The sequence below is a fragment of the Apis laboriosa genome, unplaced genomic scaffold (genome assembly GCF_014066325.1).
Source record: "Apis laboriosa isolate Shangri-la unplaced genomic scaffold, ASM1406632v1 scaffold14551_cov152, whole genome shotgun sequence".
Classification (NCBI taxonomy): domain Eukaryota; kingdom Metazoa; phylum Arthropoda; class Insecta; order Hymenoptera; family Apidae; genus Apis; species Apis laboriosa.
In genome coordinates this window covers 427,815-451,516 of record NW_025221576.1, presented here as the reverse complement: position 1 = coordinate 451,516, position 23,702 = coordinate 427,815, and the positions used below count along the sequence as shown (strand labels likewise).

At 25.5% G+C, this 23,702-nt stretch overlaps 5 protein-coding genes across 8 annotated transcripts; 2 read left to right on the top strand and 3 right to left on the bottom strand.

The window, feature by feature from the left end:
• The first annotated feature begins 1,191 nt into the window (after positions 1-1,191).
• Positions 1,192-13,760, top strand: LOC122710312 (rootletin). 4 transcript variants are annotated; one of them, XM_043928066.1, is made up of 30 exons: positions 1,192-1,855; positions 2,874-3,076; positions 3,584-3,682; positions 3,773-3,862; positions 4,487-4,638; positions 4,738-4,826; positions 5,545-5,628; positions 5,824-5,989; positions 6,344-6,569; positions 8,076-8,229; positions 8,380-8,509; positions 8,742-8,966; positions 9,071-9,244; positions 9,344-9,504; positions 9,613-9,895; positions 9,970-10,084; positions 10,153-10,267; positions 10,347-10,469; positions 10,552-10,899; positions 10,971-11,141; positions 11,211-11,366; positions 11,427-11,534; positions 11,611-11,886; positions 11,998-12,052; positions 12,170-12,311; positions 12,373-12,484; positions 12,567-12,673; positions 12,779-12,923; positions 13,003-13,106; positions 13,391-13,760. In XM_043928066.1, the coding sequence occupies exons 3-30, from the start codon at positions 3,585-3,587 to the stop codon at positions 13,458-13,460; spliced, it is 4,179 nt and encodes a 1,392-aa protein (XP_043784001.1). In that variant the 5' UTR covers positions 1,192-1,855; positions 2,874-3,076; position 3,584; the 3' UTR covers positions 13,461-13,760. The 4 variants fall into 4 exon arrangements, with proteins under 4 accessions (XP_043784001.1, XP_043783999.1, XP_043784000.1 ...); XM_043928064.1 differs by having other exon boundaries at positions 9,955-10,084; XM_043928065.1 differs by lacking the exon at positions 2,874-3,076 and having other exon boundaries at positions 9,955-10,084.
• Positions 4,506-17,172, bottom strand: LOC122710313 (G patch domain-containing protein 1 homolog). Its single transcript, XM_043928069.1, has 5 exons — positions 16,852-17,172; positions 16,400-16,778; positions 16,091-16,315; positions 13,775-16,023; positions 4,506-4,608 (listed from the first exon to the last, which is right to left on the bottom strand). The coding sequence occupies exons 1-4, from the start codon at positions 16,913-16,915 to the stop codon at positions 13,833-13,835; spliced, it is 2,859 nt and encodes a 952-aa protein (XP_043784004.1). The 5' UTR covers positions 16,916-17,172; the 3' UTR covers positions 4,506-4,608; positions 13,775-13,832.
• Positions 17,173-17,257: 85 nt separating this feature from the next.
• LOC122710315 (suppressor of cytokine signaling 4-like) lies at positions 17,258-19,093 on the top strand. Its single transcript, XM_043928071.1, has 3 exons — positions 17,258-17,868; positions 17,939-18,534; positions 18,625-19,093. The coding sequence occupies exons 1-3, from the start codon at positions 17,560-17,562 to the stop codon at positions 18,986-18,988; spliced, it is 1,269 nt and encodes a 422-aa protein (XP_043784006.1). The 5' UTR covers positions 17,258-17,559; the 3' UTR covers positions 18,989-19,093.
• A 208-nt stretch (positions 19,094-19,301) lies between these two features.
• Positions 19,302-23,688, bottom strand: LOC122710319 (ubiquinone biosynthesis protein COQ9, mitochondrial). Its single transcript, XM_043928077.1, has 5 exons — positions 23,463-23,688; positions 20,873-21,064; positions 20,315-20,655; positions 19,980-20,207; positions 19,302-19,886 (listed from the first exon to the last, which is right to left on the bottom strand). The coding sequence occupies exons 1-5, from the start codon at positions 23,509-23,511 to the stop codon at positions 19,851-19,853; spliced, it is 846 nt and encodes a 281-aa protein (XP_043784012.1). The 5' UTR covers positions 23,512-23,688; the 3' UTR covers positions 19,302-19,850.
• On the bottom strand, positions 21,176-23,140 carry LOC122710314 (glomulin). The gene has a single exon (XM_043928070.1). It carries the CDS (start codon positions 23,024-23,026, stop codon positions 21,275-21,277), a length of 1,752 nt encoding a protein of 583 aa, XP_043784005.1. The 5' UTR covers positions 23,027-23,140; the 3' UTR covers positions 21,176-21,274.
• Positions 23,689-23,702: the final 14 nt, after the last annotated feature.

Genomic DNA, 23,702 nt, shown 5'->3' with positions numbered 1-23,702 from the left:
ATCAATTTAATTTGAAAATAATTTTCAATTATTTATTAGAATTATATTTGGATATAATTTGGATTATAATTGAATTGGATCTATATTAAATTGACTATTTGTTTTATACTTATTTTTTTACAAACAAATGTTAATTGTTAATTATATCTCTATATTATATATTATATATATATAATATATATATATACTATATATTTATATAGTATATATATTATATTATTACGTTATATTATTATATCATATACTTATATTTGAATTAGGTGTCAGTTTCAATAAATATAATATACATATATATTATATTTTTATAGAGATACTCTATAAAAAAACTCAATTATAATTTCAAAAGTATTTTTACTATTCACAAAACTTTCTTACAAGAATTATTATAATCTCAATTTTAAAATTTATCTTTTTATAGAGTATTTCTCACAAAGTATCATAAAAAATATATTGTTAAATACATGAATACATAAAAACATGGAAACTAACACTTAACATAGTATAATATAAAAATATATAAAAATTTTTATACGAAGGTTTAGGGTTTTATATTTGTTAATAAATTGTTTTTTAATATTAAATAAATAAAAATAAAAAATTAGATTTTCTTTTTTAAATTATTGATTTCCTTTTTTTTTAATTTTATAAAAATATTCATTACAAATAAAATTCGTAAATAATGATTAAAGAACAAAAATTTTTGTTGGAATTTGTTACTTTTTATTGAAATCAATTTTCTTTTAAATAATTACGTAAAGCATATTAAATTCATAAAGTCAACTATTTCTATTTAAATTTTTAATAGATATTTTTAACAGGTGCTTTTTTTCAAAAAAAAATTTATTCTAAAATTATATAATAAGAATATATATTCCGTAACGAATTTTCAATTCACTTTTTCAAATTTCAGATTAACGATATAAAAATTCAATTGAACTCTTGAAGAAAAAATACTGACGATTTAAAAAATGAAGGAAATAGAAATAGGAGAGATTTAGAAAAAAAAAAGCATAAGTTTCTAAGTAATCTAATTAAAATATAAATTTTAAAATCAAAATATCATTTAATTTTCCATTTTTTCATTTAAAATAAATTATAATATAAATATATGTCTTTAAAAACAACTTATAGAAAAAGATGTACATAAACCGGAAATATATTATGGGCAATATGCCATTCGATGTAGTATATTTAATAATGATGACTGCAATCAAATTGTTAGGAATAGTATTATGATATTGAAAAGAAAGTATACGATATATTCGTAACTAAACTCGATGATAAATTGTCCAATCATTTCGCCGGTTCCTATGTCGAGTCTGTCTATCGTAGAACAAATTTTCTAGGATACCTTCAACTCTATGCATATGTACGTATGTGCAAAAGAAACACACTATATTTATAGCTAGAGATAAATATACATCTTGGCGTTATTCCAAATTATCATACGTACGGGTCTGAAGCGAGTAACGGCCTAACCCTTGTAATATCAGCAGCGTGTTAATGCTATTAGTGACGTTACAATTGTCGTAAAAAAAAAAAAAAAAGAAAAGAAAAGGGAAAAAGAAACAATAAAAAGTGAGTGAAAAACATTGAAAAATGTAAAAAAACTACGGATAATAAGTGTTATCGATAGAAAAACATTTTGAACGAGTGCATTCTTCACAGTGATCGATCAAATTATTATATCCTTGTCTAATATTTGTTTAATATGAAATTAGAAGATTCTTTTCTATTTTGTATTCTCGAAATGGAGGATGTGCTCGCAAATATCGCGTTCAAGTATTCTTAACAACGCTTAGGACAAATTTAATCTCACCCGTTTGCTGGTACAATTTGGGTGAACATCGATCAAGTAAGTACAAATCGATTGATATGGAATTGCGTAAGATTAAAAAGTTCAGAATCGAGAAATTTTTTATATATTTGATTTTTTTTTTTTTATTAAAATAAGAGATTTTATGAAAATTTTTTGAGATTAAAAATGACTGGACATTTTTATATTTGAAAATTGATTATCGTTTAACGATCGTTTCAAAGACTATATGTTTCACTACGGGATTAGAAAACATGAATTATCGAATTGTTAAATTTTTTAGAAAGAAAAATATAAATATAAATTTATTAAAGGACACAAAAATTAATTAATTGTCAATAATCGAAATAATTTTTCCTAATTCGATTCGATTTTATAAAATCTACATTTAAGTTTCTTATAATTCAATGATTTGTTTATAACGACTTAAAAAATTTAATAGAGTTATAATATATATATATATTTTTTTTTAATAAGTTAAATCAAATATAAACTAAACAAATTTAATGAACTAAACAGTTTTCAGCTGTCAAATTCGAAATCAAAAAATCAAAAAAATCAAAAAATTTGATATTGCGATTTAAGTTTTCTCAAATCGAATTTTTAATCGATTACATATTTTAAATTTTATCGATATATTCTTCAAATCGATATTGAATCAATGGAAATTAAAAGTATAAAAGTTTATAATTTTGATATAAAACAAATGTGATATGATATAAATATTAACATTTATTAAAATTACATATTTTATAATCATTATAAATAAAAAAAAAGAATATTTATTTATATTTTCAACAAAATCACCGGAAGTTAAACAAACATATAATATCAGCAAACACTTGAAATCGCGTCAACGCAAAAATCGTAGATTCCATCAAGGTTTCTCAAATGAATATTATATCTATCCGATCTATAAAGCAGAATTTTAAGCTGAATTTCATTTATACCTTGCCAAGTATTTCACGATCCATCGAAAGCCAAGTTTTGCCTTAAATTTTATCTTCTCATCTTGCGAAATTCGTATTCTCTTATTAATTCAAGGTTTCGTTTTTAGGTATTTAAATTGTACTCTGATCGCTCAAATCCATTGTTCCTCGAGCTATCGAACGATCTCATTAGCTGTTAGAAATCGTAAAAGGCTGATAGATATACATATCTGCGCCCGATGTGACGCTTTTCCAAGATATGCTCTACCGGAAATCATCGAGATTTTCGATTTTCAACCTCATAAATTTATCACATAACGCGTTTATGGTGGTACGAAATTTATTATAATTTTTCATTGACACATCGTATAATATCATTATCGTTTTTACTCACTGATGCGCACTTGTATGTATATATTAACTACGATCAAACTATAAAACGGACTATATATTTGTTTATACTACTTGTACCTAATATTTCATACATACTATATGCGTTTATGTTCAAACTAATGATTCATCTATATGTCTGAATAGCATGAAATCAGTGATTCAAGTAAATTATCGATTATTTTTCTAAGTAAATAAGCCATCTACTATGACATCTTATTAGATGAGCATTCAAACATTTTTGTTTCGTTAAATAGCTCTTTCTATAAGCATGCACATATTTCGTAAATGCACACCATGAGCAAATATCGATTTAACTCACATTGTTCCACGCACGCGACTCAAAATATGGCATAAGAATATTTATATGTTGCGTTGCAGAAAATTTATATGTGTAAAATAATAATTTTATTTGCAATGATAAATTATCTTTTATTTTTATATGTAGAATGCATCACATGTATTCTTCGAAAAAAGGAGACCCCCTTTGCCCCCTTGGTTTTCATCCCCAAGTGCGATGGCCAACCCGTTGTAAAAGATGCTTCAGGTATTATTTTATCATATTTTTGTTATTATAATGAATAAAAAAAAAAGTTAAAAATAAAAATTTATTAAAAAAATATAATAAATTGTTTAGAGATTATAAGGAACATGGGGGTAAGAAAGATAATTTGAGAGACATTACATCGTCGTCGCCTAGTCTATCATTTGACCAATTTTCAAGCAGGTAAGCAATCGAATAATTTCGAATCACTATTAAATTGTTAAGAATATAAGTTATAGAAAAAAACTATATTAAATATATTCTACTTATATTAAATATATTCTCTTTAATCTCTAATTCTAAATTGATGCATAATATAATATAAGTCATAAACGAATTAACAATTAACAATTATACAAAATTTTTGCAATTAAAATTATGAAATAAGTCAACAGTTACATATTATTTAGTTACATATATAGCATAATTATATTAAGATTTATTGTCAGCTGTCACTCTCTTGAATTCGAGAGATCAATTGATAAAATCGTGCTTTGATCAAGAAATCTTTTAAATCGAGGGATTCGGTCGCAATTATTTCAAAATCTTCTTATAAATTTTAGAGTCTATTCCATAATTTCTTATCTCATTATTTTCATTCATGTAACATTTATGATTTTTTTTCGTGATTTTTTTTTTTTTTTTACATCTAGAGTTCATTATGCAGATCTAGAATTTATTATGCTATACATTATGTCTGGAATCCATAACTATGTTTGCTACTAAACTAAACTAAACTACGTTTGCTACAAAAAACGTTTTTTGATTGAAATTGTAAAAACTTCGTAATACAATTTTAATTAATAGATCTGCTGAAAATGGAAAGCGCGGTTGGTCCTCGGCAACAAATTTGGCAAAGGATGACTTTAAAGGAAACTCGGAGTCATCGTACGCATCAGCCGGTTGGACTTCGCTCATGGATCTCTCAGCTATCGATAACGAAGAAGAGAGATTAGAAGGTGTATACTTTTTATTTAATGATTAATTAATTACATGACATATATTAAGATTTTTTGATAAAGTTTTTTTTGTTGTCAAATTCATCTCATTATTTATAGATAAGAGGCCAACTAAACTACAGATTAAGGAAGTTATAGATAACAGCAATGAAAGCGCTTCAGAAAATGATGTCGAGTTCATAATTCAGGTATACTTCAGATCGTTTTAAGATTTTTATTTTAATTGTCGCTTATCGCAATGTTGTAATTTTTACTTTGTGTAAAATTTAATTAATATATATATGTAAGTATATCCAAGCTATGTAATTATATCCAATTTCATAATAAATTCTAGATCTGCATAATGAACTCTAGATGTAAAAAAAAAAAAAAAAAATCACGAAAAAAAAATCATAAATGTTACATGAATGAAAATAATGAGATAAGAAATTATGGAATAGACTCTAAAATTTATAAGAAGATTTTGAAATTGGATATACTTACATAGTTTGATTCAAATTGAATATTTATACAATATTCTATAATATTATATATTTTGAGAACATTACATATTTTATATATCCCATATTTACTTATTTATCAATGCACTTATATCGAATTCTTTTATCAGAACAATTTTCATTCAATACTAATTTAAACTGCTTTTACATATTCCAATTAGAACATCGACTTTATGTACATTTAGACTTTGTTTTATCAACATAATTCGTTAAACCAAATATTAATTAAATATACTTGCCAATTTTCTTTCCATTATTATCAACTTTCACGATAACTATCGTTGATTTGATTCTTATCTGTTATTGTATGTATATTATTCAAGCAAAGTATTTGCGAAAAGAAGTATGTATTTGTATGTCATGGAAAAATTGTGTTTTCTTGTTATACATTGATTTTTCTATTCAGGTGAAGAAGTCGAAGACTGGTTCTTCGAAAAACAGGGAAAAGAATGGAGAAAGACGAATGGAAAACGAAGAATGGACGGAAAAAGTAACCATATCATAGCATTCTTCAATTCGTTTCTAATATTTCATCTTTGATTTTCTGTTTCTCTATTTGTACTAATCATTTTATACAAAATTTATTACGCTTATAGCAATAATAATTTTTAGTGCTCTAGATGATTAGAGAATTATTTGTGTAAATTTAAATTAAGAAAATAATGATGAAACTTGTTATCGTTAGAGTGAGGTAGAACAATTGAGAACACAAATAAGAGAATTGCAATCACGATGCGAGAGATTGGAAAAGGAGAAAAGTGAAATTTTGATGAGGCGATTGTCGACCATGGAAACTATATCGAGCAAAGCTTCGCCAAATGAAATACAGAAATTGCAAAAGAAGAATGAAGGTATTAATAAAATGTATAATAAAATATATAATGAAACATTAAAATTAAAAATAAAATTCTTACGATTTTTTACGAATTCTCCTAATAAAATAAGTATATTTTTTAAATATATATTTATATAAATATATATTTAAATAAATATTAAATATATTTTATAATATAAATATTAAATATATTAAAGTATATTTTTTAAATTGTTTTCAATTTTGATCGTGCAAAAGAATAACTCGCTATTTAAGTTAGTTTAATAAAAAATCAATAAATTATCAATCCTTTATTTCCTTATATTTTAAAAAAAGAAATAATTAAATTATTCGTAAAATAATAAAATTAACTAATATTAATTATATTTAGCGCTTATACAAGAAAAGAACAATTTATTGACCAAGATAAGAGAGCTTGAAAAAGAAGCGAATTCAAAAATGTTCAGAGGAGAACGAGATCGTGAAAAGGATGAATTACGTTCGAAATTGAAAGCCGCTGAAAATTTATGCGAGAATTTAATGGATGAAAACGAAGATATGAAGAAAGAAATTCGGCAATTGGAGGAAGAGATATACGAACTGCAAGATACTTTTAGGTAATATGTTTTCTTTTTTTACATGATTTCCTTTCCACTTACGCATGTTTACCTCGCTTTTTTTCAATTTATATATATTTTTTTTACTATTGTTAAACGTATATAGAGTATTTGATTACAAATGTTCAAAAAAATGTTTAAAAAAAATTCGATTTAACGCTCTCTATAATTTGATGTGTAATTCAATTGTTATAATATTTTTCATTATAAATTAAGTAATAAGTATTAAAGTAATAAAAAATAATTGATATTTAAAATATATATATATATATATATATATATTATTATTATAGAAAAAGAAAGCGTTCAATAAGTTAATTTTACTAACTGATTTGTTTGAATTCAAATTGATTAACCAATCAATATGGAATTTGATTTTCAGAACAGCGAATCATGACTCGCTCTTTTGTGATTTTTTTTCGTGTTTATCAATAACATATATGTTTGTTTGTATTAATAAATGTGATCAATATAATGACGTAATATGACACAAGATATTATAAAAAAGAAAAAGAATAATTATCACTCTGGAAGAAGCAATATTGATTAGATATGAAAAAATTTTGAAGGGGCTCGAAAACAGTGGATTTTCACTTACTGCAGCGATTATCAAGAAAAAAAGAAAAGAAAAATCCTATCGTAGAATAATCCCTAAAAAAAAAATTATTCTGAGAAAATGAAACGTTCAGAGAAATAAATCGAATTTTTTTCATAATTCTCATTCAGGAGAAACGTTTAAGAAAATATCATAAGAAAAAAAAAAAAAGAAAAAAGAAAGAAAAAAGATTAATTAAATCTCTGCCATGTAATATCTACGAAAGAAAAGACTTAGTCTGAAAATGTTTAGCAAAATGAGCTATCTGAATTGTTGCAGGACATCGATTTGGATGGAAGATTCCAACACAAGAATGGCACTGCTTTTCGCCAAAGCTGGATCGAAAGTGGATGTTTCGTTTCTTGGTAAAATGAGTACTATCACTCGTTTATTCTTTATTGTTCTTTTATCGAGAAGGAAAAATCTTTTTTAAGAAAATCATGTTTTGAATCTTAATGAAGAGGCAGAGAAATAAGATATGGAATAAAATAATTTTTTTTTAATATAGAGAGCAGTATGTGGAACGTAATACTGTCATCGAACCCTTTCGATCATTGTACACTTTTCACGCGTACGCTTCCTTCTGCTTCCGCTCATCCCGAATGGCATTTCGGCTTCCGTTTGAATTAAATGTGTACGTGACTAATTAATTAAGGTAATTATAACGTGCGGCTCAACTTCACTAGAACTGGATAATTTGTATAAAAATATTTGTAATCTTTAATATGAAAATTATTTGAACATGCGAGAATTCGATTCATTTTTTTTTACATGGCATTGTCAAGTAATGTAAATTTCAATTTTGTAAATGTTTTATTATTCATTTTATCCTGTTCTAATGTGCTTATATTCTTTAGAGAGAAATTTTGAAAAAAAATATATTAAAAAAAATATATTTGTATGTTGTTAAGGGACGAACAAGCAGACGAGCAAGTTCGTTTGCGAAAAAGTTTGGAACAGTCGAATAAGAATTGTCGAATTTTGTCGTTTAAGCTGAGAAAAGTTGAACGAAAAGTGGAGGAGCTAGAGAGTGAAAAATCTACCCTGGAACAAAAATATGAAGAGGCAAGTTTCTTTGTAAAATTTGAATCAAAGAATTAATACAATTCTCAAATATATCAGAACTAATAAATTTTTGAACAATAAAATAATCAATTTTTTGATATTTAATATAAACATATAAGTATAAAATTTTAAGTTTTTTTTCAACTTTAGGTAAAAAAAATAGAAGAAACGTTGCAAAAAATAAAAGGCGAGTTTCAAAATAGAACTCTGAAGAAAGCAACAGAATTTACAACCAAGGTACAACTGAAAAAAATGGTAGACGAAATGGAAAAAGAAATAGGTTCGTTATATTATTTTTTTATTTCTTTATTATTACTTTTTACACTAAGATATCAAGTATTATTTCCGATTTTTTCTTTTTTTATGTGTAAACTTGGATAATACAATCAAATTAAATAAGCGAAAGGAAATTTAATTTAACATGTAATTTGGTTACATAAACAATTTGCATTTTGATATTACGTATGTTAAAAAATTTATAGATAAGAAAAACATATAAAATTGTATTTCAGGAGATATGATGACTATATTTAAAAATATTTCTGATGGGAAAGACGTGAACATTCAAGATATTAAATTCAAGGATAATCACGTAAAATATGAGAAACTTTTAAAGGAGCACGAATCGCTAAAGGAGAAATTTGATTCTGTTATGAAAGAATTATCAGATGAAAAAGAAAAGAAGAAAACGCAAACGAGTAGTAAAATTGAGGATAAAAGTACAGATTTGCAGAATCGTAAGTAAAATATTTTTAATTTCTTTAATAAAAAATTATTTACTTTTTATTTTTTTATTACCAAATCTTTTATCATAAATTTATTCTGATGTAAAATGATTCAGTGAAAAAAAAATTGGACGAAGCTATAACATTGAGAGAAAACGAAAGAAAAGCATGGGACCAGGACAAAACAGCATTGTTAGAGGAAAAAGAGAAGCTAAAATCGAAGCTCCTCTCTCTATCTGCGGAAAAACTTAAAGTATACAATGAAACTGTACAACTGAAAAAGGATTTAGGTAAAATTATAAAATTAATTAATAAAATTACAAATTTATTTAGTTATTAAATAAGATTTTAAAATTTCTTTTCTTCTTTTCTTATTTAATTTTTTACAGAAACAGTTAAATCGTCGGAAAATGAAATAACAAAGATGGAAAAAATAATAACTGAGTTGAAGAAAGAATTAAATCAGGAACGAGAAAAATCTAAGAAGATGCAAGATGATTTATCAACATATACGGAACGGGAATCGAAAATGATACAATCAATGAAATCAGTGATTATCAATTTATCTCTTAATAAGGATAAAAATTGAAGAGTTATTAATATAAATATTGGAATTATTTTTCATTTTTTATTCTTTTTCTTTTCTTTTTTAATACAGATAGAACAGACGAAAACCAAACTCGATACTGAAGTAAAGCGATTAAAGAAAGAGTTGGAAACCACAACGTCATTAAATTCCACGAAAATGAATGATTTAACTACAAAGATTTCAGAATTAAAGAAAGAAAAAGAGAAATTGTTATCTGAAATTGATCAAGAGAAACAATCAAATGAGACTGAAGTATCTACTTTAAAAAAGAAAATCAATTCATTAGAAAAAACAGGATTAAATGCGAAACGGATGAATGAAATGAAGCAAACATATAATGAAAAGATTTTGAGTAAGTTACTTCACTATGATGGCATGAAAAATATCAGAAAATTCTATATAAGATAACAGTGACTTATATTTTAGATTTGGAAAACGAGATAAAGAAAGGCGAATCAGAATATGATAATTTGAACAGAAAATACAATGAATTGACAAATTTGAAAAAGCAGTTCGAATCGGATAACGAATCATTGAATAGGTAATTGTAAATAGTATATATTAATTATAATAAAATATTTTTATATTATATCTTTCTTTTTTAAATAGTAAATTACGAGAACAAAATACGGAGTTGACAAGTATTCGCAAAGAATTAGAATTACTGAGACAATCGATAAAATTGAAAGAAAGTGAATGGCGGTCGGAGAAATCAACTCTAGAAGTAAATTATAAATTAAAATCTTTAATATCATGAAGAATATTGCAAATTTCTTTATCTTTTTTTAATGTAAATTTTTCAGAATCGTATACGGGAAAGTGAATTGCCAAATAAAGCTTTAATAACAGATTTAAATAATGATATAAGCAATTTGAAAAAGGAAAACAATACATTAGTAACTCGATTAGAAGATTTAAGAAAAGCGGTAAAAAAATTAAACTATATTTATTTAGCGATATACGTAATTGTATAATAGAATAAATTTTACTTTAATATATGTGCTTCAGAACGATGACCTCTCTAACAAGCTAAAAGATTACGAAGCAGTATCGAAAATCCACCAAGTTTTGACACCGGACACTACAGCCTTGGAATCAGAAATACGAAAGTTGAAAAATGCCCTTGAAAACATGGAAAAGGCGAAGAAAGCTGACTTAGCTCAATGTAAAATGCGTTACGAACATAGGATCACTGCTATTAATGATGAAATTCAAGCTATTCAAAATCAATTATCTAGATATAAACGCGAACGTGATACTTATAAACATATGTTGGAAGGTGCTCAAAAAACTATTGCAGAATTAAAGTCAGCCAAAGGTAAACAATCGAATGCATCTTCCGGAAAATCTGATGAGGTTGGTTATTTTTAATTTCGTTTAAAAATGATTCTTTCACTTTTATTTACAAAATTATTCGCATTTTGTAGGAAGAGGAAATGTCTGGTGTCAATGCGTTGGTTCTGGAAAAACAAATTAATAGTTTGGAGGATGAACTTTCAGAAACAAGATTAGAGGCATCTAGATTAAAAGCCGAATTAGTATCAGAAAAATCAGCAAGTCACGTTAAAGTGTCTGAATTGCAATCGCGGATTAACGAGGTATTTAAATGATTTTGAATGAAACGTAATTATATAATTTTCGTTTTATTTTTATTTTTATATTTATAGCTTGAAGAAGAGAGAGTGCTTTCTAGCGGCAGAACAAAGATTCCAGGATTAAAAGTTCGAATGGAGTTGGCATGGCAAAAGGAAAGAGAAGAACATCAGAGATTGCTACAGGAAACGGCTACACTGGCGAGAGATTTACGACAAACTTTATTTGAAGTATGTGATTAAAATTACTGTTACTGATATAAGAAAACAAATAATTTTTTTTTTTTGTAGATTGAGAGGGAACGTTCCAAAGAACGATTGGAGAATAAAAGACGACAAGATCAATTGAAGAAAGTGTACGATGAAGAAAAAGAAGAAAGTAAGAAGAAATTATTGGAGGTAAATAAAAATTTTGGAATAATTTTAAAATTTCATTTATTAATTGTAAGACGTCAAAATATATTTATTTTTACAGTTGCAATGCGATTTGCTTGAATTAAGAGACGCTCATGCAAAATTGAGAACCAGCAATGAAAAAATGAGACGTGAAAAAGAACGGCATGAGAAGGAAAGAGAAGAGCTTAAAGATGTAATTTTGAAAAAATGTAAACAAGAACAGATTGAATTAAAAAACATTAATGTGTTGATGCAACAAGTCAATGACTTAATGAAACTTTTCCCTGAATTAAACAGTATAACAGAAAATGGAACTGCGAATATTTATACACCGACTCCACCTAGACGACTAAAGGTGCGAATTAACTAATTCAATTAATTAAGTTGCAAATAAAATAATAAGTAAACTAATAATAAATAAAATAATTAATAAATCTATATAAAAAATTATTTTTATACATACTAGGGACCAAAATCGAGGGAGTCATCACCAATGTTGGATGCAAAAAGTGATATAAGAGGTGAGAGTGATATAAGAGTGATATAAGATATGTGATTAATATTAATTACTTTAAAATTATATTATGATATATATTATATAAATTTTATAATATATAACATATTAAATTTATTGTTAGGTTCAAATTCTCAACTTGGTGAGCGAACAGAAAAATTAGAATATACTGTTAAAAAATTAATGGATGTGGCAAAAGAATTAAAAGAATCAAAGAAAACAGCGGATGAAGTAAACGCAACACGATTGAAAAAACTTGGCAAAAGGTATTTATTAATAACAGTGACCAGTGTTATTTATTTAAATAAATTTCAATCAATTTTATAGATCGACATCCGTGGAAAGTGATCCAGGAAAAGGTATAACAACATCTCGTTCAAAACCACGATTAAAGAGAAAAAGTCTATCTTTGGAACAAACATCAGCACGAAATGAAGAAGTATATAAAATATTTATATTATTAAACTTTGTAGAATAAGTAATAAAAAAATATTATTATTTATTTATTTATAATTATATAGTCACGTATTTGGGGTACCGATAGCAATATGTCTAGTTTGCAATCATTAGAAGGTTCGGATGTTGAAGGACGAACGTTGAATTTACAGAGAGATTCTAGTGTTGATAGGTAATTATATTAAGAATATGTTAAGAATTACTACTTCTAAGATTGAAAAAAAAAAGAAAATAATATAAAATATAATAATAATTAAATTTTTTTTATGAAATACAGTCGTCTTTCTACGGGTTCTACGAAAAGCGAAATGTTGGACCGAGAAAAGAAGCACGGTAAAGGTATAATAAAAAAAATTACAACCAAATTGACTAAATCAGCCAGTGTTGATGATCCAAATATTTCTATGGATCATTCTCTTCAGGTAAATAAATAACGACATTTTTATTTGAAAAAAAAAACCTATCGTTTCAATGATTTGAACAAAATTTTTTTTTTCACAGACATCAGGATCCGAAACAAGCATCAATGAGAAAACTAAAGAAGAAAAGAAAAATCTAAAGAAAAAGTTAACAGATATGTTCAAAAGAGGTTCAAGAAGTGGCAGGTATATTATTATTTAAAAAAAAAATAGAAAAATTTATATTTTCAACTGTCATTTCTAAAAATTGATTAAATTATACAAAAAGTACAATTTAAAAAACTGAAAAATTAAAAAAATTAATAAATAATAAATTATATATTAATATTAATATTATATTCAATATATGTACACAATTATGAAAATAATTTAACTTCGAAAGTGATATTAATAATATAAAATTTTAGCAATAAGATCAAAATTTTCGCAATATGGACAAAAAAAATATAATATTCTTTCTATATTTTCAGTATAGAGAAGAAGATAAGCTCTAATAATAGTAGACCAGAATCAAGAAATTCCACAACGTCGAATAAATGATTCAGTCATAAATTCTAAAATATAGCATTATATCGATACTACACACATTTAAATGTATAATGATTCTGATGACAAATGATTTTAAATTACCATCAATAATATGAAAATAAGGGATTTCTCAATAATGTGTGATTAGAATATATACAAAAAAATATAATTTTGTATACATATATATCGGATATCCCTTTACTATTTTAATCTCAAATTTACACAAGCATTTTCAAATATTATATTGTATATAAGTAAATATATATACAAGGCACCATACGAAACTGCAAATAAAAAAGAACTTATTATAAATAACTAGTACATACAGTTTTTCCATTAATGTCTTCTTTGTTAATTCCTTTATTATTGTTCCAATTTCTTATGTCACGAATCACGCTTTTCTTTTTTCGATTTTCGTTTATGTTTCGAACTTTTATGTTCTTTGTGTTTATGTTTTTTCTTTTCTTTCTTTGTTTTTTTCATTTTTTCTCGTTCTATCCATACACCAGAAATTTTTGAGTCCATTTTGGGTTTTGGTATTACAACACTTTTAAATATAGGTTTTGAAAATTGTGAACTGGATGCTTCTGGTACTTCGTTTTTATTTTTCAATAATCTTGAAGGAAGAGCAGGTCCATACATATCAGGTAATAATTGAGTTTCTGAATTTAATTTATCATCATCCTGTTTCGATTTAATTTCTAATTCGGAATGTGTTATATTTATATTTTCTTCTTTATTAATTCCTTCATTTGATTGTATATTAGTTCTTGAATTAATAACTAATAAACTATCAAGATCCACTTTTGCAAAAATTCCCCTTGGTGGAGAAGTATTTCTATTTAGATTTATTTCGCTTGGAACTTTACCAATTAAAACAGACTTTACAGTCTCGCTATCTACGCTTTCCTCTAATTCGGAATCCGATTCCTCACTACTGCTTAAGAAAATTGCCTTAAATAAATCTTTCTTTTCTTTTGATGTACTTTTTAATGTAATATTTGTTGCAGAATTGATTTCTTCCTGATCTTTATCTTGTTGATCTGTAATCTCTGTTACTCTTTTTGGGTCAGATTTATCATCTATATTTTGTTCATTTTCTAACATTTTGGAAGATGTTTCTGGCATTTCTTTTCCAAAAACTTTTTCATAAGAAACTTCAAAGTTTCTCATTTTTTCTGATATAGGTTCGAAAGTTTGATCATTTTCAAAAGATTTATTATTATTTGTTTTAACATTCAAGTTTGTATTGTCAATGATGTTTTTATCTTTTGGCGATATATTAATTTCGTTTGATTCTTTCGATGCCCGTAAAAATTTTGTAGAATTATTCCAATCAAAAGAATCGAAAATTGAAAACTTTGCTGATTTTTTCTGCATTTCAGGAGCACAACCGATTTTTGGTTCAGGAATGTTAAATCTTTTACATACTATGCTTGCTGGTTTCCATTCCATGCGCTCTCGAGTTAATTTTCCAAACATTTTCATCTTTACAGCTTGTTTCATTTCATCCTCCTGATTAAATGTTGTAGAAACATTTATATTTGTAGAATCACGAGTATTTTCAACATGATCATTCGTTGATTGATCAACTAATTTAATTGCTTGTTCAAATTCAACTCGTTCATGTTCTCTATCCCATTCTGTCATAGATAATGATTGTATACTTTCGAGCTTATTTTTTTCTCCCTGTCTCATAAAAATTAAATATTGTTCAAAACGTCTTTGCTTATCAGGATCAGAAAAAAATGATTTCATGTTACTGTTTTTCATAAAATTATTTTTATCTAACTCATTAGTACTTGTATTTGTTTGTTCAGAAGTTGATGAATCTTTAAATTCTTTTAATTCTTTCAAACTTTTCTCAAAATCTTTACCAGGACCAATAATACCTCCTTTAACAAAACTTTGTACATTTAATTTTTCCATCCATGAACTAGCTAGTTTAGATCCTTGATTTTTTTCTTTTTGTCTTTCTTCAGTTTGTTGCTTTCCATGTAAATTTAATGTTTTAGAAATAATATTGGAAGCAACTGATGGTACTGAATTTGGATATATTTCAGATGGTTTTTTCACACTGCATGTATCTTCCAATATTCTAGCTCTGTCCGCAGCTGTTAAATCTTTTCGCTTTCCATTCTCAATTGCACGATGAACATTTTCAATTGGAGGATAAAATCGACTTTTTCTAATTATATGCACTGGTACAAAATCCTTTGGTAATACTGGAGGTTGAAAAATTGTTTTTAGTTTTAATTTATCTTTTGCTAATATAAAGCCTTCTAAACAATTACTACTTAAATTTTTCGAATTATCATCAGACCATCTTGTCTTAGATTTCCGTTCTGGAGCTAGAGAAAAATCGTAACGTGACATATCTTCTCTTTCATATATATCATCATCATCAGCTTCAAATGCACCAACTCCAAATGCTTGTCCATGTATTGACAATTTTTTATTTTTGTCTTGCATATTAAATGCTGGAGTATCAAATAAATTTACATGACCAGATAATATTGTTCTTCTGTCTAAACCACTGTATCCTATACCAAAATAATTGTCTTTTGGATTACATCTGTAAAAAATAGATATAGTTAATTATAGTTATATTTTTGTTTTTAAAACTATATATTAATATTTACCTAAATGGTTCATAGTCATCAGGTGCAAATGTAACATTCTCATAATCATCTTCTGAATCCTCAGAACTATTTTCTGAGCTTGTCTTTCTAGATATTTGTTGTATATTTTTCATTTTTTCATTTCTTTTTTTAATTTTAGCTTTTTCTTTTTTTGTAAGTCTTGATCCTATACCTTGTCCTGGTCTCCATCCCATTTTTTTTAATAACATAATACCAACTGTTTCTCTATTATAACAAATCATCATTATTAATAATTTGGAGTTTATTAAATTATTTAATTTGAACTTCTTATATAGCAAAGATATTTACTTTACAGGTTTTAAAAGTTCTTTTAATACTGGAGTGCCAGGAATAGGACCATTGCTATCATAAATAGGTCTCTCACGTTTTGTTCCTCTTTGACCATGATCAACATAATCCTCTGTAGCACGAATTCCTGTTGGTGCAATTCCAAATTCACTTGTATCTTCTTCATCCATAAAATCTTCTGGACGCTGCGTTATACTTTCTGCTTTACTACTTCTGGAAGATTTGAATTGTTGTGGTCTCCAACCATCTCTTGTGCCTACTGTATTAAAATATCCAGCAGAAAAACCACCTGTAAATGCACCATGAAATCTACGTCTTCCTTGTGCATCATATGCATATTGATCTTCAATTGTCATTGGTTTTTTTCTCGGTAAATTATCTACAATAATCATGTGAAAATATGTGTAATAATATATAATAATTGTTTATATCTGCTGAAATTTTTTATTTACCTTCGTCTAATGGATCAAGAGGTACTCCAAATGTAACATAATTTTCATCTTCAGAATCACTCATTTTTATGATATTCAATATTTGATATTTAATTAATCAAAACATGAAAAACTTATTCTTAATTTATAATCTTTTTAATTATTAAGAATAATGCATTTGAGGTTAAATGGGACAATGACAAAAAAGTTTTTTCTTTCATTTTCAATAAACTTTACGTTATTTCGTTATAGAATATATCTATACTTGAAATAAATTCTGATAACGTGATTAATAAAATAAAATATTTTAAAAATTATAGAAATGCTTATAAACCAACTAGCAATTGCTTTAGTTTTTTCTTTCTAGAAAATTAATGGTACGTACATTGGTAAGGGACACTTTAACCAATAATGATATAGTTAATAGGAACTTTTTAACTGAAGTTAGTGGAATAATATATTTTTGAAGCAGCAGGGGATAATTTGGAACAAATTTACGAAGTATACAAAAACACTTAAATAGAATATCAGTGTAAAATTAATTTAAAAAAGTAATCGTTATGCGGCGAATTATAATAAAGTTTTATAAATTTGTAAGAAAAAGTAATAATTGTGAAAAAAAAAGAAGTTAAGGAATAGATGGCGTGTGAAATAATTTTTGATAAGATAGTGCAAGTGAACCCTTTCTTCAACTTAGAGCCAGTTTGAAGGGTCGCACAACATTTGAATATGATAAGTCAAACGTCAGAGGAATTTATCATGACTGCACCAACAAATACAACAAAAATATCAAATCAAGATTTGAAACCACAGAAGTTAAACGCTAGAACATTTGATTTTCTTTGGTGGCGTGATTCACGACGTAAGAACGTATTAAAAAAGGAAGAGAACCAAAAAAAAAAAGAAGATTTGATAGAAGTAAAAATCATTGAAAGTAAAGCAAAAAATACGTTTTTTCATAAAACATCTTTCGATTTTTTTAAGAATATTAAGAAACATATGCAAATCAAAAAGTTGACACATAAATCAAAACAAAGAGTAAGTAACAATAATTTGGATAAAAATATTTTTGTTTTATATATAACAAAAATATTATATATTTTTACAGACGAAAGAAGTTGAAACATCTAGCCTACAAAATGATACGAATTATGATCTATCAGCATTTCAAAACAATAAATCTACAATTTCTACAGAAGAAAATAATGTTTCTGAATTAAAATGTGAAGACATTGTTAAAAATTCTGATATTCTAAATAGCAATGAAACTTTGACAGATATAGATATAGAAATATCACAAAATCAATATATTTCAGAAGATTTAAATAAAATTATAAAAGATTATAGAGATATTGAAAAATTAGAAGATATTAATGAACAAATTATTAATAAGTTCCAAACAGATATTAATCATGAAAATATTTCTAACATATTTCGATCATGTTCTAGTAATAAAATAGAGCAATTAGAATCGAGAACAATAATAGAAAATAATGCAATAACACATCAAGTTGAAAGAATTACAGAAAGTACAGAGACTAATAGAAATAATGATAATAAAATAAAAGCAAGTCTTACAGAAGAATTGCTTAAATTAAGTAATTATGGATGGTATTGGGGTCCAATATCAGGAAATGAAGCTGATGCCAAACTTCTATCTGAACCAGATGGTGCATTTTTAGTAAGGGACTCTTCAGATGACAGGTTATTTTTTCTACTTCCTTTTTTTCTTTGTAATTTTAAAATATCATTGCAAAGAGCATATGAAATATTTTAATATTTATTTTTTTACAGATATGTCCTAACACTTAGCTTTAAATCATCTGGCAAGTTACTTCATGCTCGTATGGAACATAGTGGTGGTTTATTTTCTTTATGCAACCAAAGTGAAAGTGAAGGATTTAGTTCAGTAGCTGATTTAATTGATTATTCAATGAATTTTAGTCAGTCTGCAGTCTTTTGCTATTCACGACCTAAATATCCTGGTCATCCATCTTTTCCAGTTAGATTAACAAAGCCAGTAAGCAGATTTACCCAAGTTCGAAGTTTGCAATATCTTTGTCGTTTTGTTATACGTCAAAATACTAGATTAGATAATATTCATAAGTTGCCTTTACCAAAAACAATCAAAGGTTATATTGAAGAAGCACATTATTAATATTGGTTTTTTGAAAAATACTTGTTATAGTATAAAATATACTATAATATTGATAACATAAGTTTTTAAACATTTTATCTTTTATATTGTAAAGCAATATTTTTTTCAAAGAAATCTATTTCTAAAAAATGATAGATTAGATATGATCATCTTTTTATAAAAATTGAGATCTTCATTTTTAAAGTTATCAAGATTTTCAATTTTATGAAAATTGATTAATATATTACATGTAATTATATCAATCAATGATAATGAACAATATGTAAATGATAGTTTATAGTAGATAATCTTTTGCATGAATTATTTCATCATAAACTATATATAATTATTATATATTTTAATGTAATTCAAAGTTTAAACAATTCATGAAGTACTTGGCTGTGTGGTGTGTTTGTACATACATTTTTTATAATAAAATAATCTCCTGCTCAATTGAATAGTAAGAATGGAAATTAATCTCTTTCAATGGAGATTTAACATAATTTTGTATAAAACATAAGAATATATTATTTTAATTATGACAATATTGCAGGGTAATTGTTAAATATTATTAAATCTATATTTCTAACAGTTTATATCTTTCTATCTTGCACAAAAATAAATCGCATATATTAAATTCAGTCTCAAATGTACAGATCTTGTTAAAATATGATATCAAAATAAATTAGCCATGATTATTAATTCCCTTTAATGTTATTTTTTTTTAAATACCACTGCTAAATAAACTCTGTACATAAATTCTTTTGATAAATTTTCATTTATAACAAATGAATTTATATTCCGTGCTTTTATTTTAGTGATCTAGTAATAATTAATACCATAAAGTATTATATAATAATAAATAATATTAATTATTTTTTTTCTACCTATTCCAATTCAATCCAAGTATATTGCGTGCCTGTTGAAAATAAAAATATTTAGTACTTTATTTGGTATATAATTATTTTATTTGATATTAGATTAGATGATATTTAAAATTTTAAATACTTACTGTAACAAAAGCAGCAGTTGCAGCTTCAGTAGCACGATTTAAGGCTTGATCTGGTAAAGCCATATCAGAAGTTGTTGTTAGAATCATTTGAATTTGTGTAGCATCTTTAATTCGTCTATCCAAAAAATGCCAAGTTTTTTGATGATCTTCACTATTATCTTGTATCATGTACAATTCCGTAGTTTTATAAATACCTGCTAGTACTATTCTTCTAGTATACCAGTTTATCTAATTCAAATAAATTTCAATAAAACATTTTAAAGTATATTTATATTTTTTATTATTAGTATATTTGAAAAATAAAACTATATATATAAAAATAAACATATTCTTACATCAACTGATCTATCACCAGCATAATAGCAAATATCATCTACTAAAGTAAGTAAATTAGCTAATGACATTGGTACATTAGGTGGAAGAGACATGAGAGCTAAAGCTTGTGGCCATATTTTTTTATAAGGAATCACCATTCTAAGCCTTGTCTCAACAGCATTACGTGCTTCTAATAGTAGTGTTTTTGTTTCTTTAGGATTTTCTTGATTTGCAAAAGTTTGCTCTTTAAGGATGTTATTCAATTCTTTATTGCATGTTAAGTAGAAATAGTGAACCAAATCTGCTCCTCGATTAGGGAATAATCCATGAATTATCCCAGGATACCCAATAGACTCAGCACCTTTGGTATATAACTTTTAATAATTAAATTAAATATTTTTATTTATTATCTGCATTATATACTAATAATATGAAATTATTGTTTTCAAATTAAAACTGAAAGCAATCAGTAAACATGTTAATTAGTAAACATGTAATACATTTAAAATATATTTATTCACTCATATAAAGACTTGATTCTGACTCATCTACTTAACTGAAAAATTATTACAAATTACCAGCACTGATGGCTTTATGACTCCATCCTAGATCATGAACATATTTTAAAGATGCCTCGAGAATTTTTAATTTGATATTTTTTTCGTATTCTTCTTCACTTTCATTATTTCTATATTTCTGATTTGATTTTTGTGTATCATTTTTAGTTTGATCATTGAATAAAACTCTACAAGTCCATAAACTTCTAAAACCTATTAAAATCAAAATTTTTTAAATTTTCTTTTCAAGAAATATGATTTCATAAAACAATAAATGATAGGATACAGTCAAAATACATAAAATATAAATGAAGTATGATTTTATTAAACAGTGAATGATATACATTTTATAAATGTACAATTTTTATTTTGATACTATAAAGATATTATGTGATTATTATAATCACACATATAATTATTATGTCATTTAAAAGAATTATTATCAATACATTCATTGACTCTAATTAAAATGCTTTCCATCACATCAAGACCATTTATTGCTTGATTACAAAATGAAATTTTTTCTGAAATAGGCATTGGAGGTAATTTTTCACCACCAACATTTAATATTATTTCTGTACCACTTTTTTCTAATTCTACATTTTCAATTATTTTGTGAATTTTCTTTTGTTCTTCTAAATCTTTTATTTTTACTTTCCAATGTGCTCTACATAGATCTAATCCTTCTCTTAATGGTTTTAAATAATCATTTTGTAGTTTATTTACTAAGTTCCAAATACCAGTTTGATTTTGCTTATCTTTTATAAATAGAAATCTCAACAAATTTAAACTCGTAATTATTTCATCAGATAATTCCACCAAATCAGATGCACTACCATGATGTAATTTACAAGCTAATTTGATTAAAGTTTCCAGATTATTACCAAGAAAATATGGTAGATGAGGTGTTTCTTGAAGACATTCAATAATAGAAGTTTTAACTATTCCAGTAGTTAAACTAAGTAAACCTGAATGCTCACTAGTTTGATATAAATGCAAAACAACAAAATACCTAGCTTGCATATCAAACATATCAATATAGTTTTGAAATATATTTAAAGCTTTTTTCCTTTCTTTATCACTATTGCAATAAATCATTACTTTTGTAAGTACATTAAACAACTCAAAATATATATTCAATTCTAATAATGGTAATGTTAAAGAATATTTTGTTATTCTCATTAAAAGATGATCCATAAAATTTAAACCTTTTGTAACACTTTCTTGTTCTTGTAATAATTTAATAATAAAATATATACATGCTTGAAAAATATATTGCATATCATATACCTGTGGCACCCTTTCCCACAAATGAATTTTTGTTATAACATAAAAATAAAAGTTAGCATATGCCAAATCTGATATATTCTCACTTAATTCAAAAAGTGTTATTTTAAGATTAAAATTGTTTACTTCTATATTTTTTTTCCTAGAATTGATCTTTCTATTTCGTACACTTACAATATTTAAAAGCCATAGCAAATCTCCAGTTATATGACTTGTAAGTGTTACAATTCTCTCAGGTAAAGATTGATTTAAACAAGATTCTACTTCTTTCTCTTCTAAATAATATAATGGCTTTCCCATTAAAAAAATTAAAATGCTAGCTAAATAATCTCTTAATATGATATATTTTTCTGAATTCTGTAACTTTGATTCATTTATTAATGGTTCTAAAAATAATATAACTGCATCATAAGCATTTTTTATTTTATTTATAATAGCAATATAGTTTTGTGATCCTTTTTCTGGTATAGGTAGACTTTCAATATAAGATCTTATTGTACTAATACACCATTCTATTGCCTTCGTTTTATCCTTCATCTTAGAAAGACATTTAGTAAGTATACTTAGAATTATAGAAAATTTTATGACATCCTCTGGACCTTCTATTTGTTCTAATAGTTCTAATACTGTCTCAGAAGGATTACATTTTTCTACTATAGTATTTAAAATTGTTTTACAACATTCAATTAAATCTTCGTTGCATTTTATGTTTTCTGCAGTAAGATGCGATGCTACAATTGGAACAATATCCCATGAAGAGTCTTTAATAATATCATCATATTTACTATCCTCAAAGAGATTCAAAACTTCTTTGAATTTATTTTTTTTTAAATCATTTGTTAATTTTTTAATAAATGTCTTTGTAAAATCTTCTTGTAGTTCTGTCATTTTTCACTTGAATAATTTATCACATAAATAGCTTTATAAAATATAGTAAAACATAACCTCTTCTTTTAGCGTATTTAATAATATTTTCATAAATAAACAAAATATCACTAAATACACAAAATTACGTGTTATTTTAAAATGAATATCTAAAATAAAATAGATTGCATAGTTACAACGATATTAAAAAAGATTATGTCTTACTTATGCGATCGTATTATATTATAAACAAAACCATATATATTCATTGTCAACGAAAAATATATAATATAAAACTTGCGTAAACAAATGCAATCATCAAATATATTGTACAACTTATAATATTTTATTTATAAATTAAATAATTTATTTTCAAATTTCAGTAACGAATGTCAAGATGAAAATGATATGCATATGAATTGTGATTGGCATATGTTACAAATAAAGAAAATACGCTTACCATTTACTGAAAGACCTTTACGCATTAATAAAATGCTAGACATGGCCATATCAATAGCTTTAAATAAACTTACTTGTTGCACATTTATGCTCACACACGGCGAAACATCGATTATTATTATTCTATTCAGGAGGGTCGTTTAGATACAGATTTGTAAATTATGCTTTAATTCTTGTTCTTTTTACGAATCTGCCTAAATGTTTCGTTTGTTTTTGTTTATTCTTTTGCATTTTACCTAGC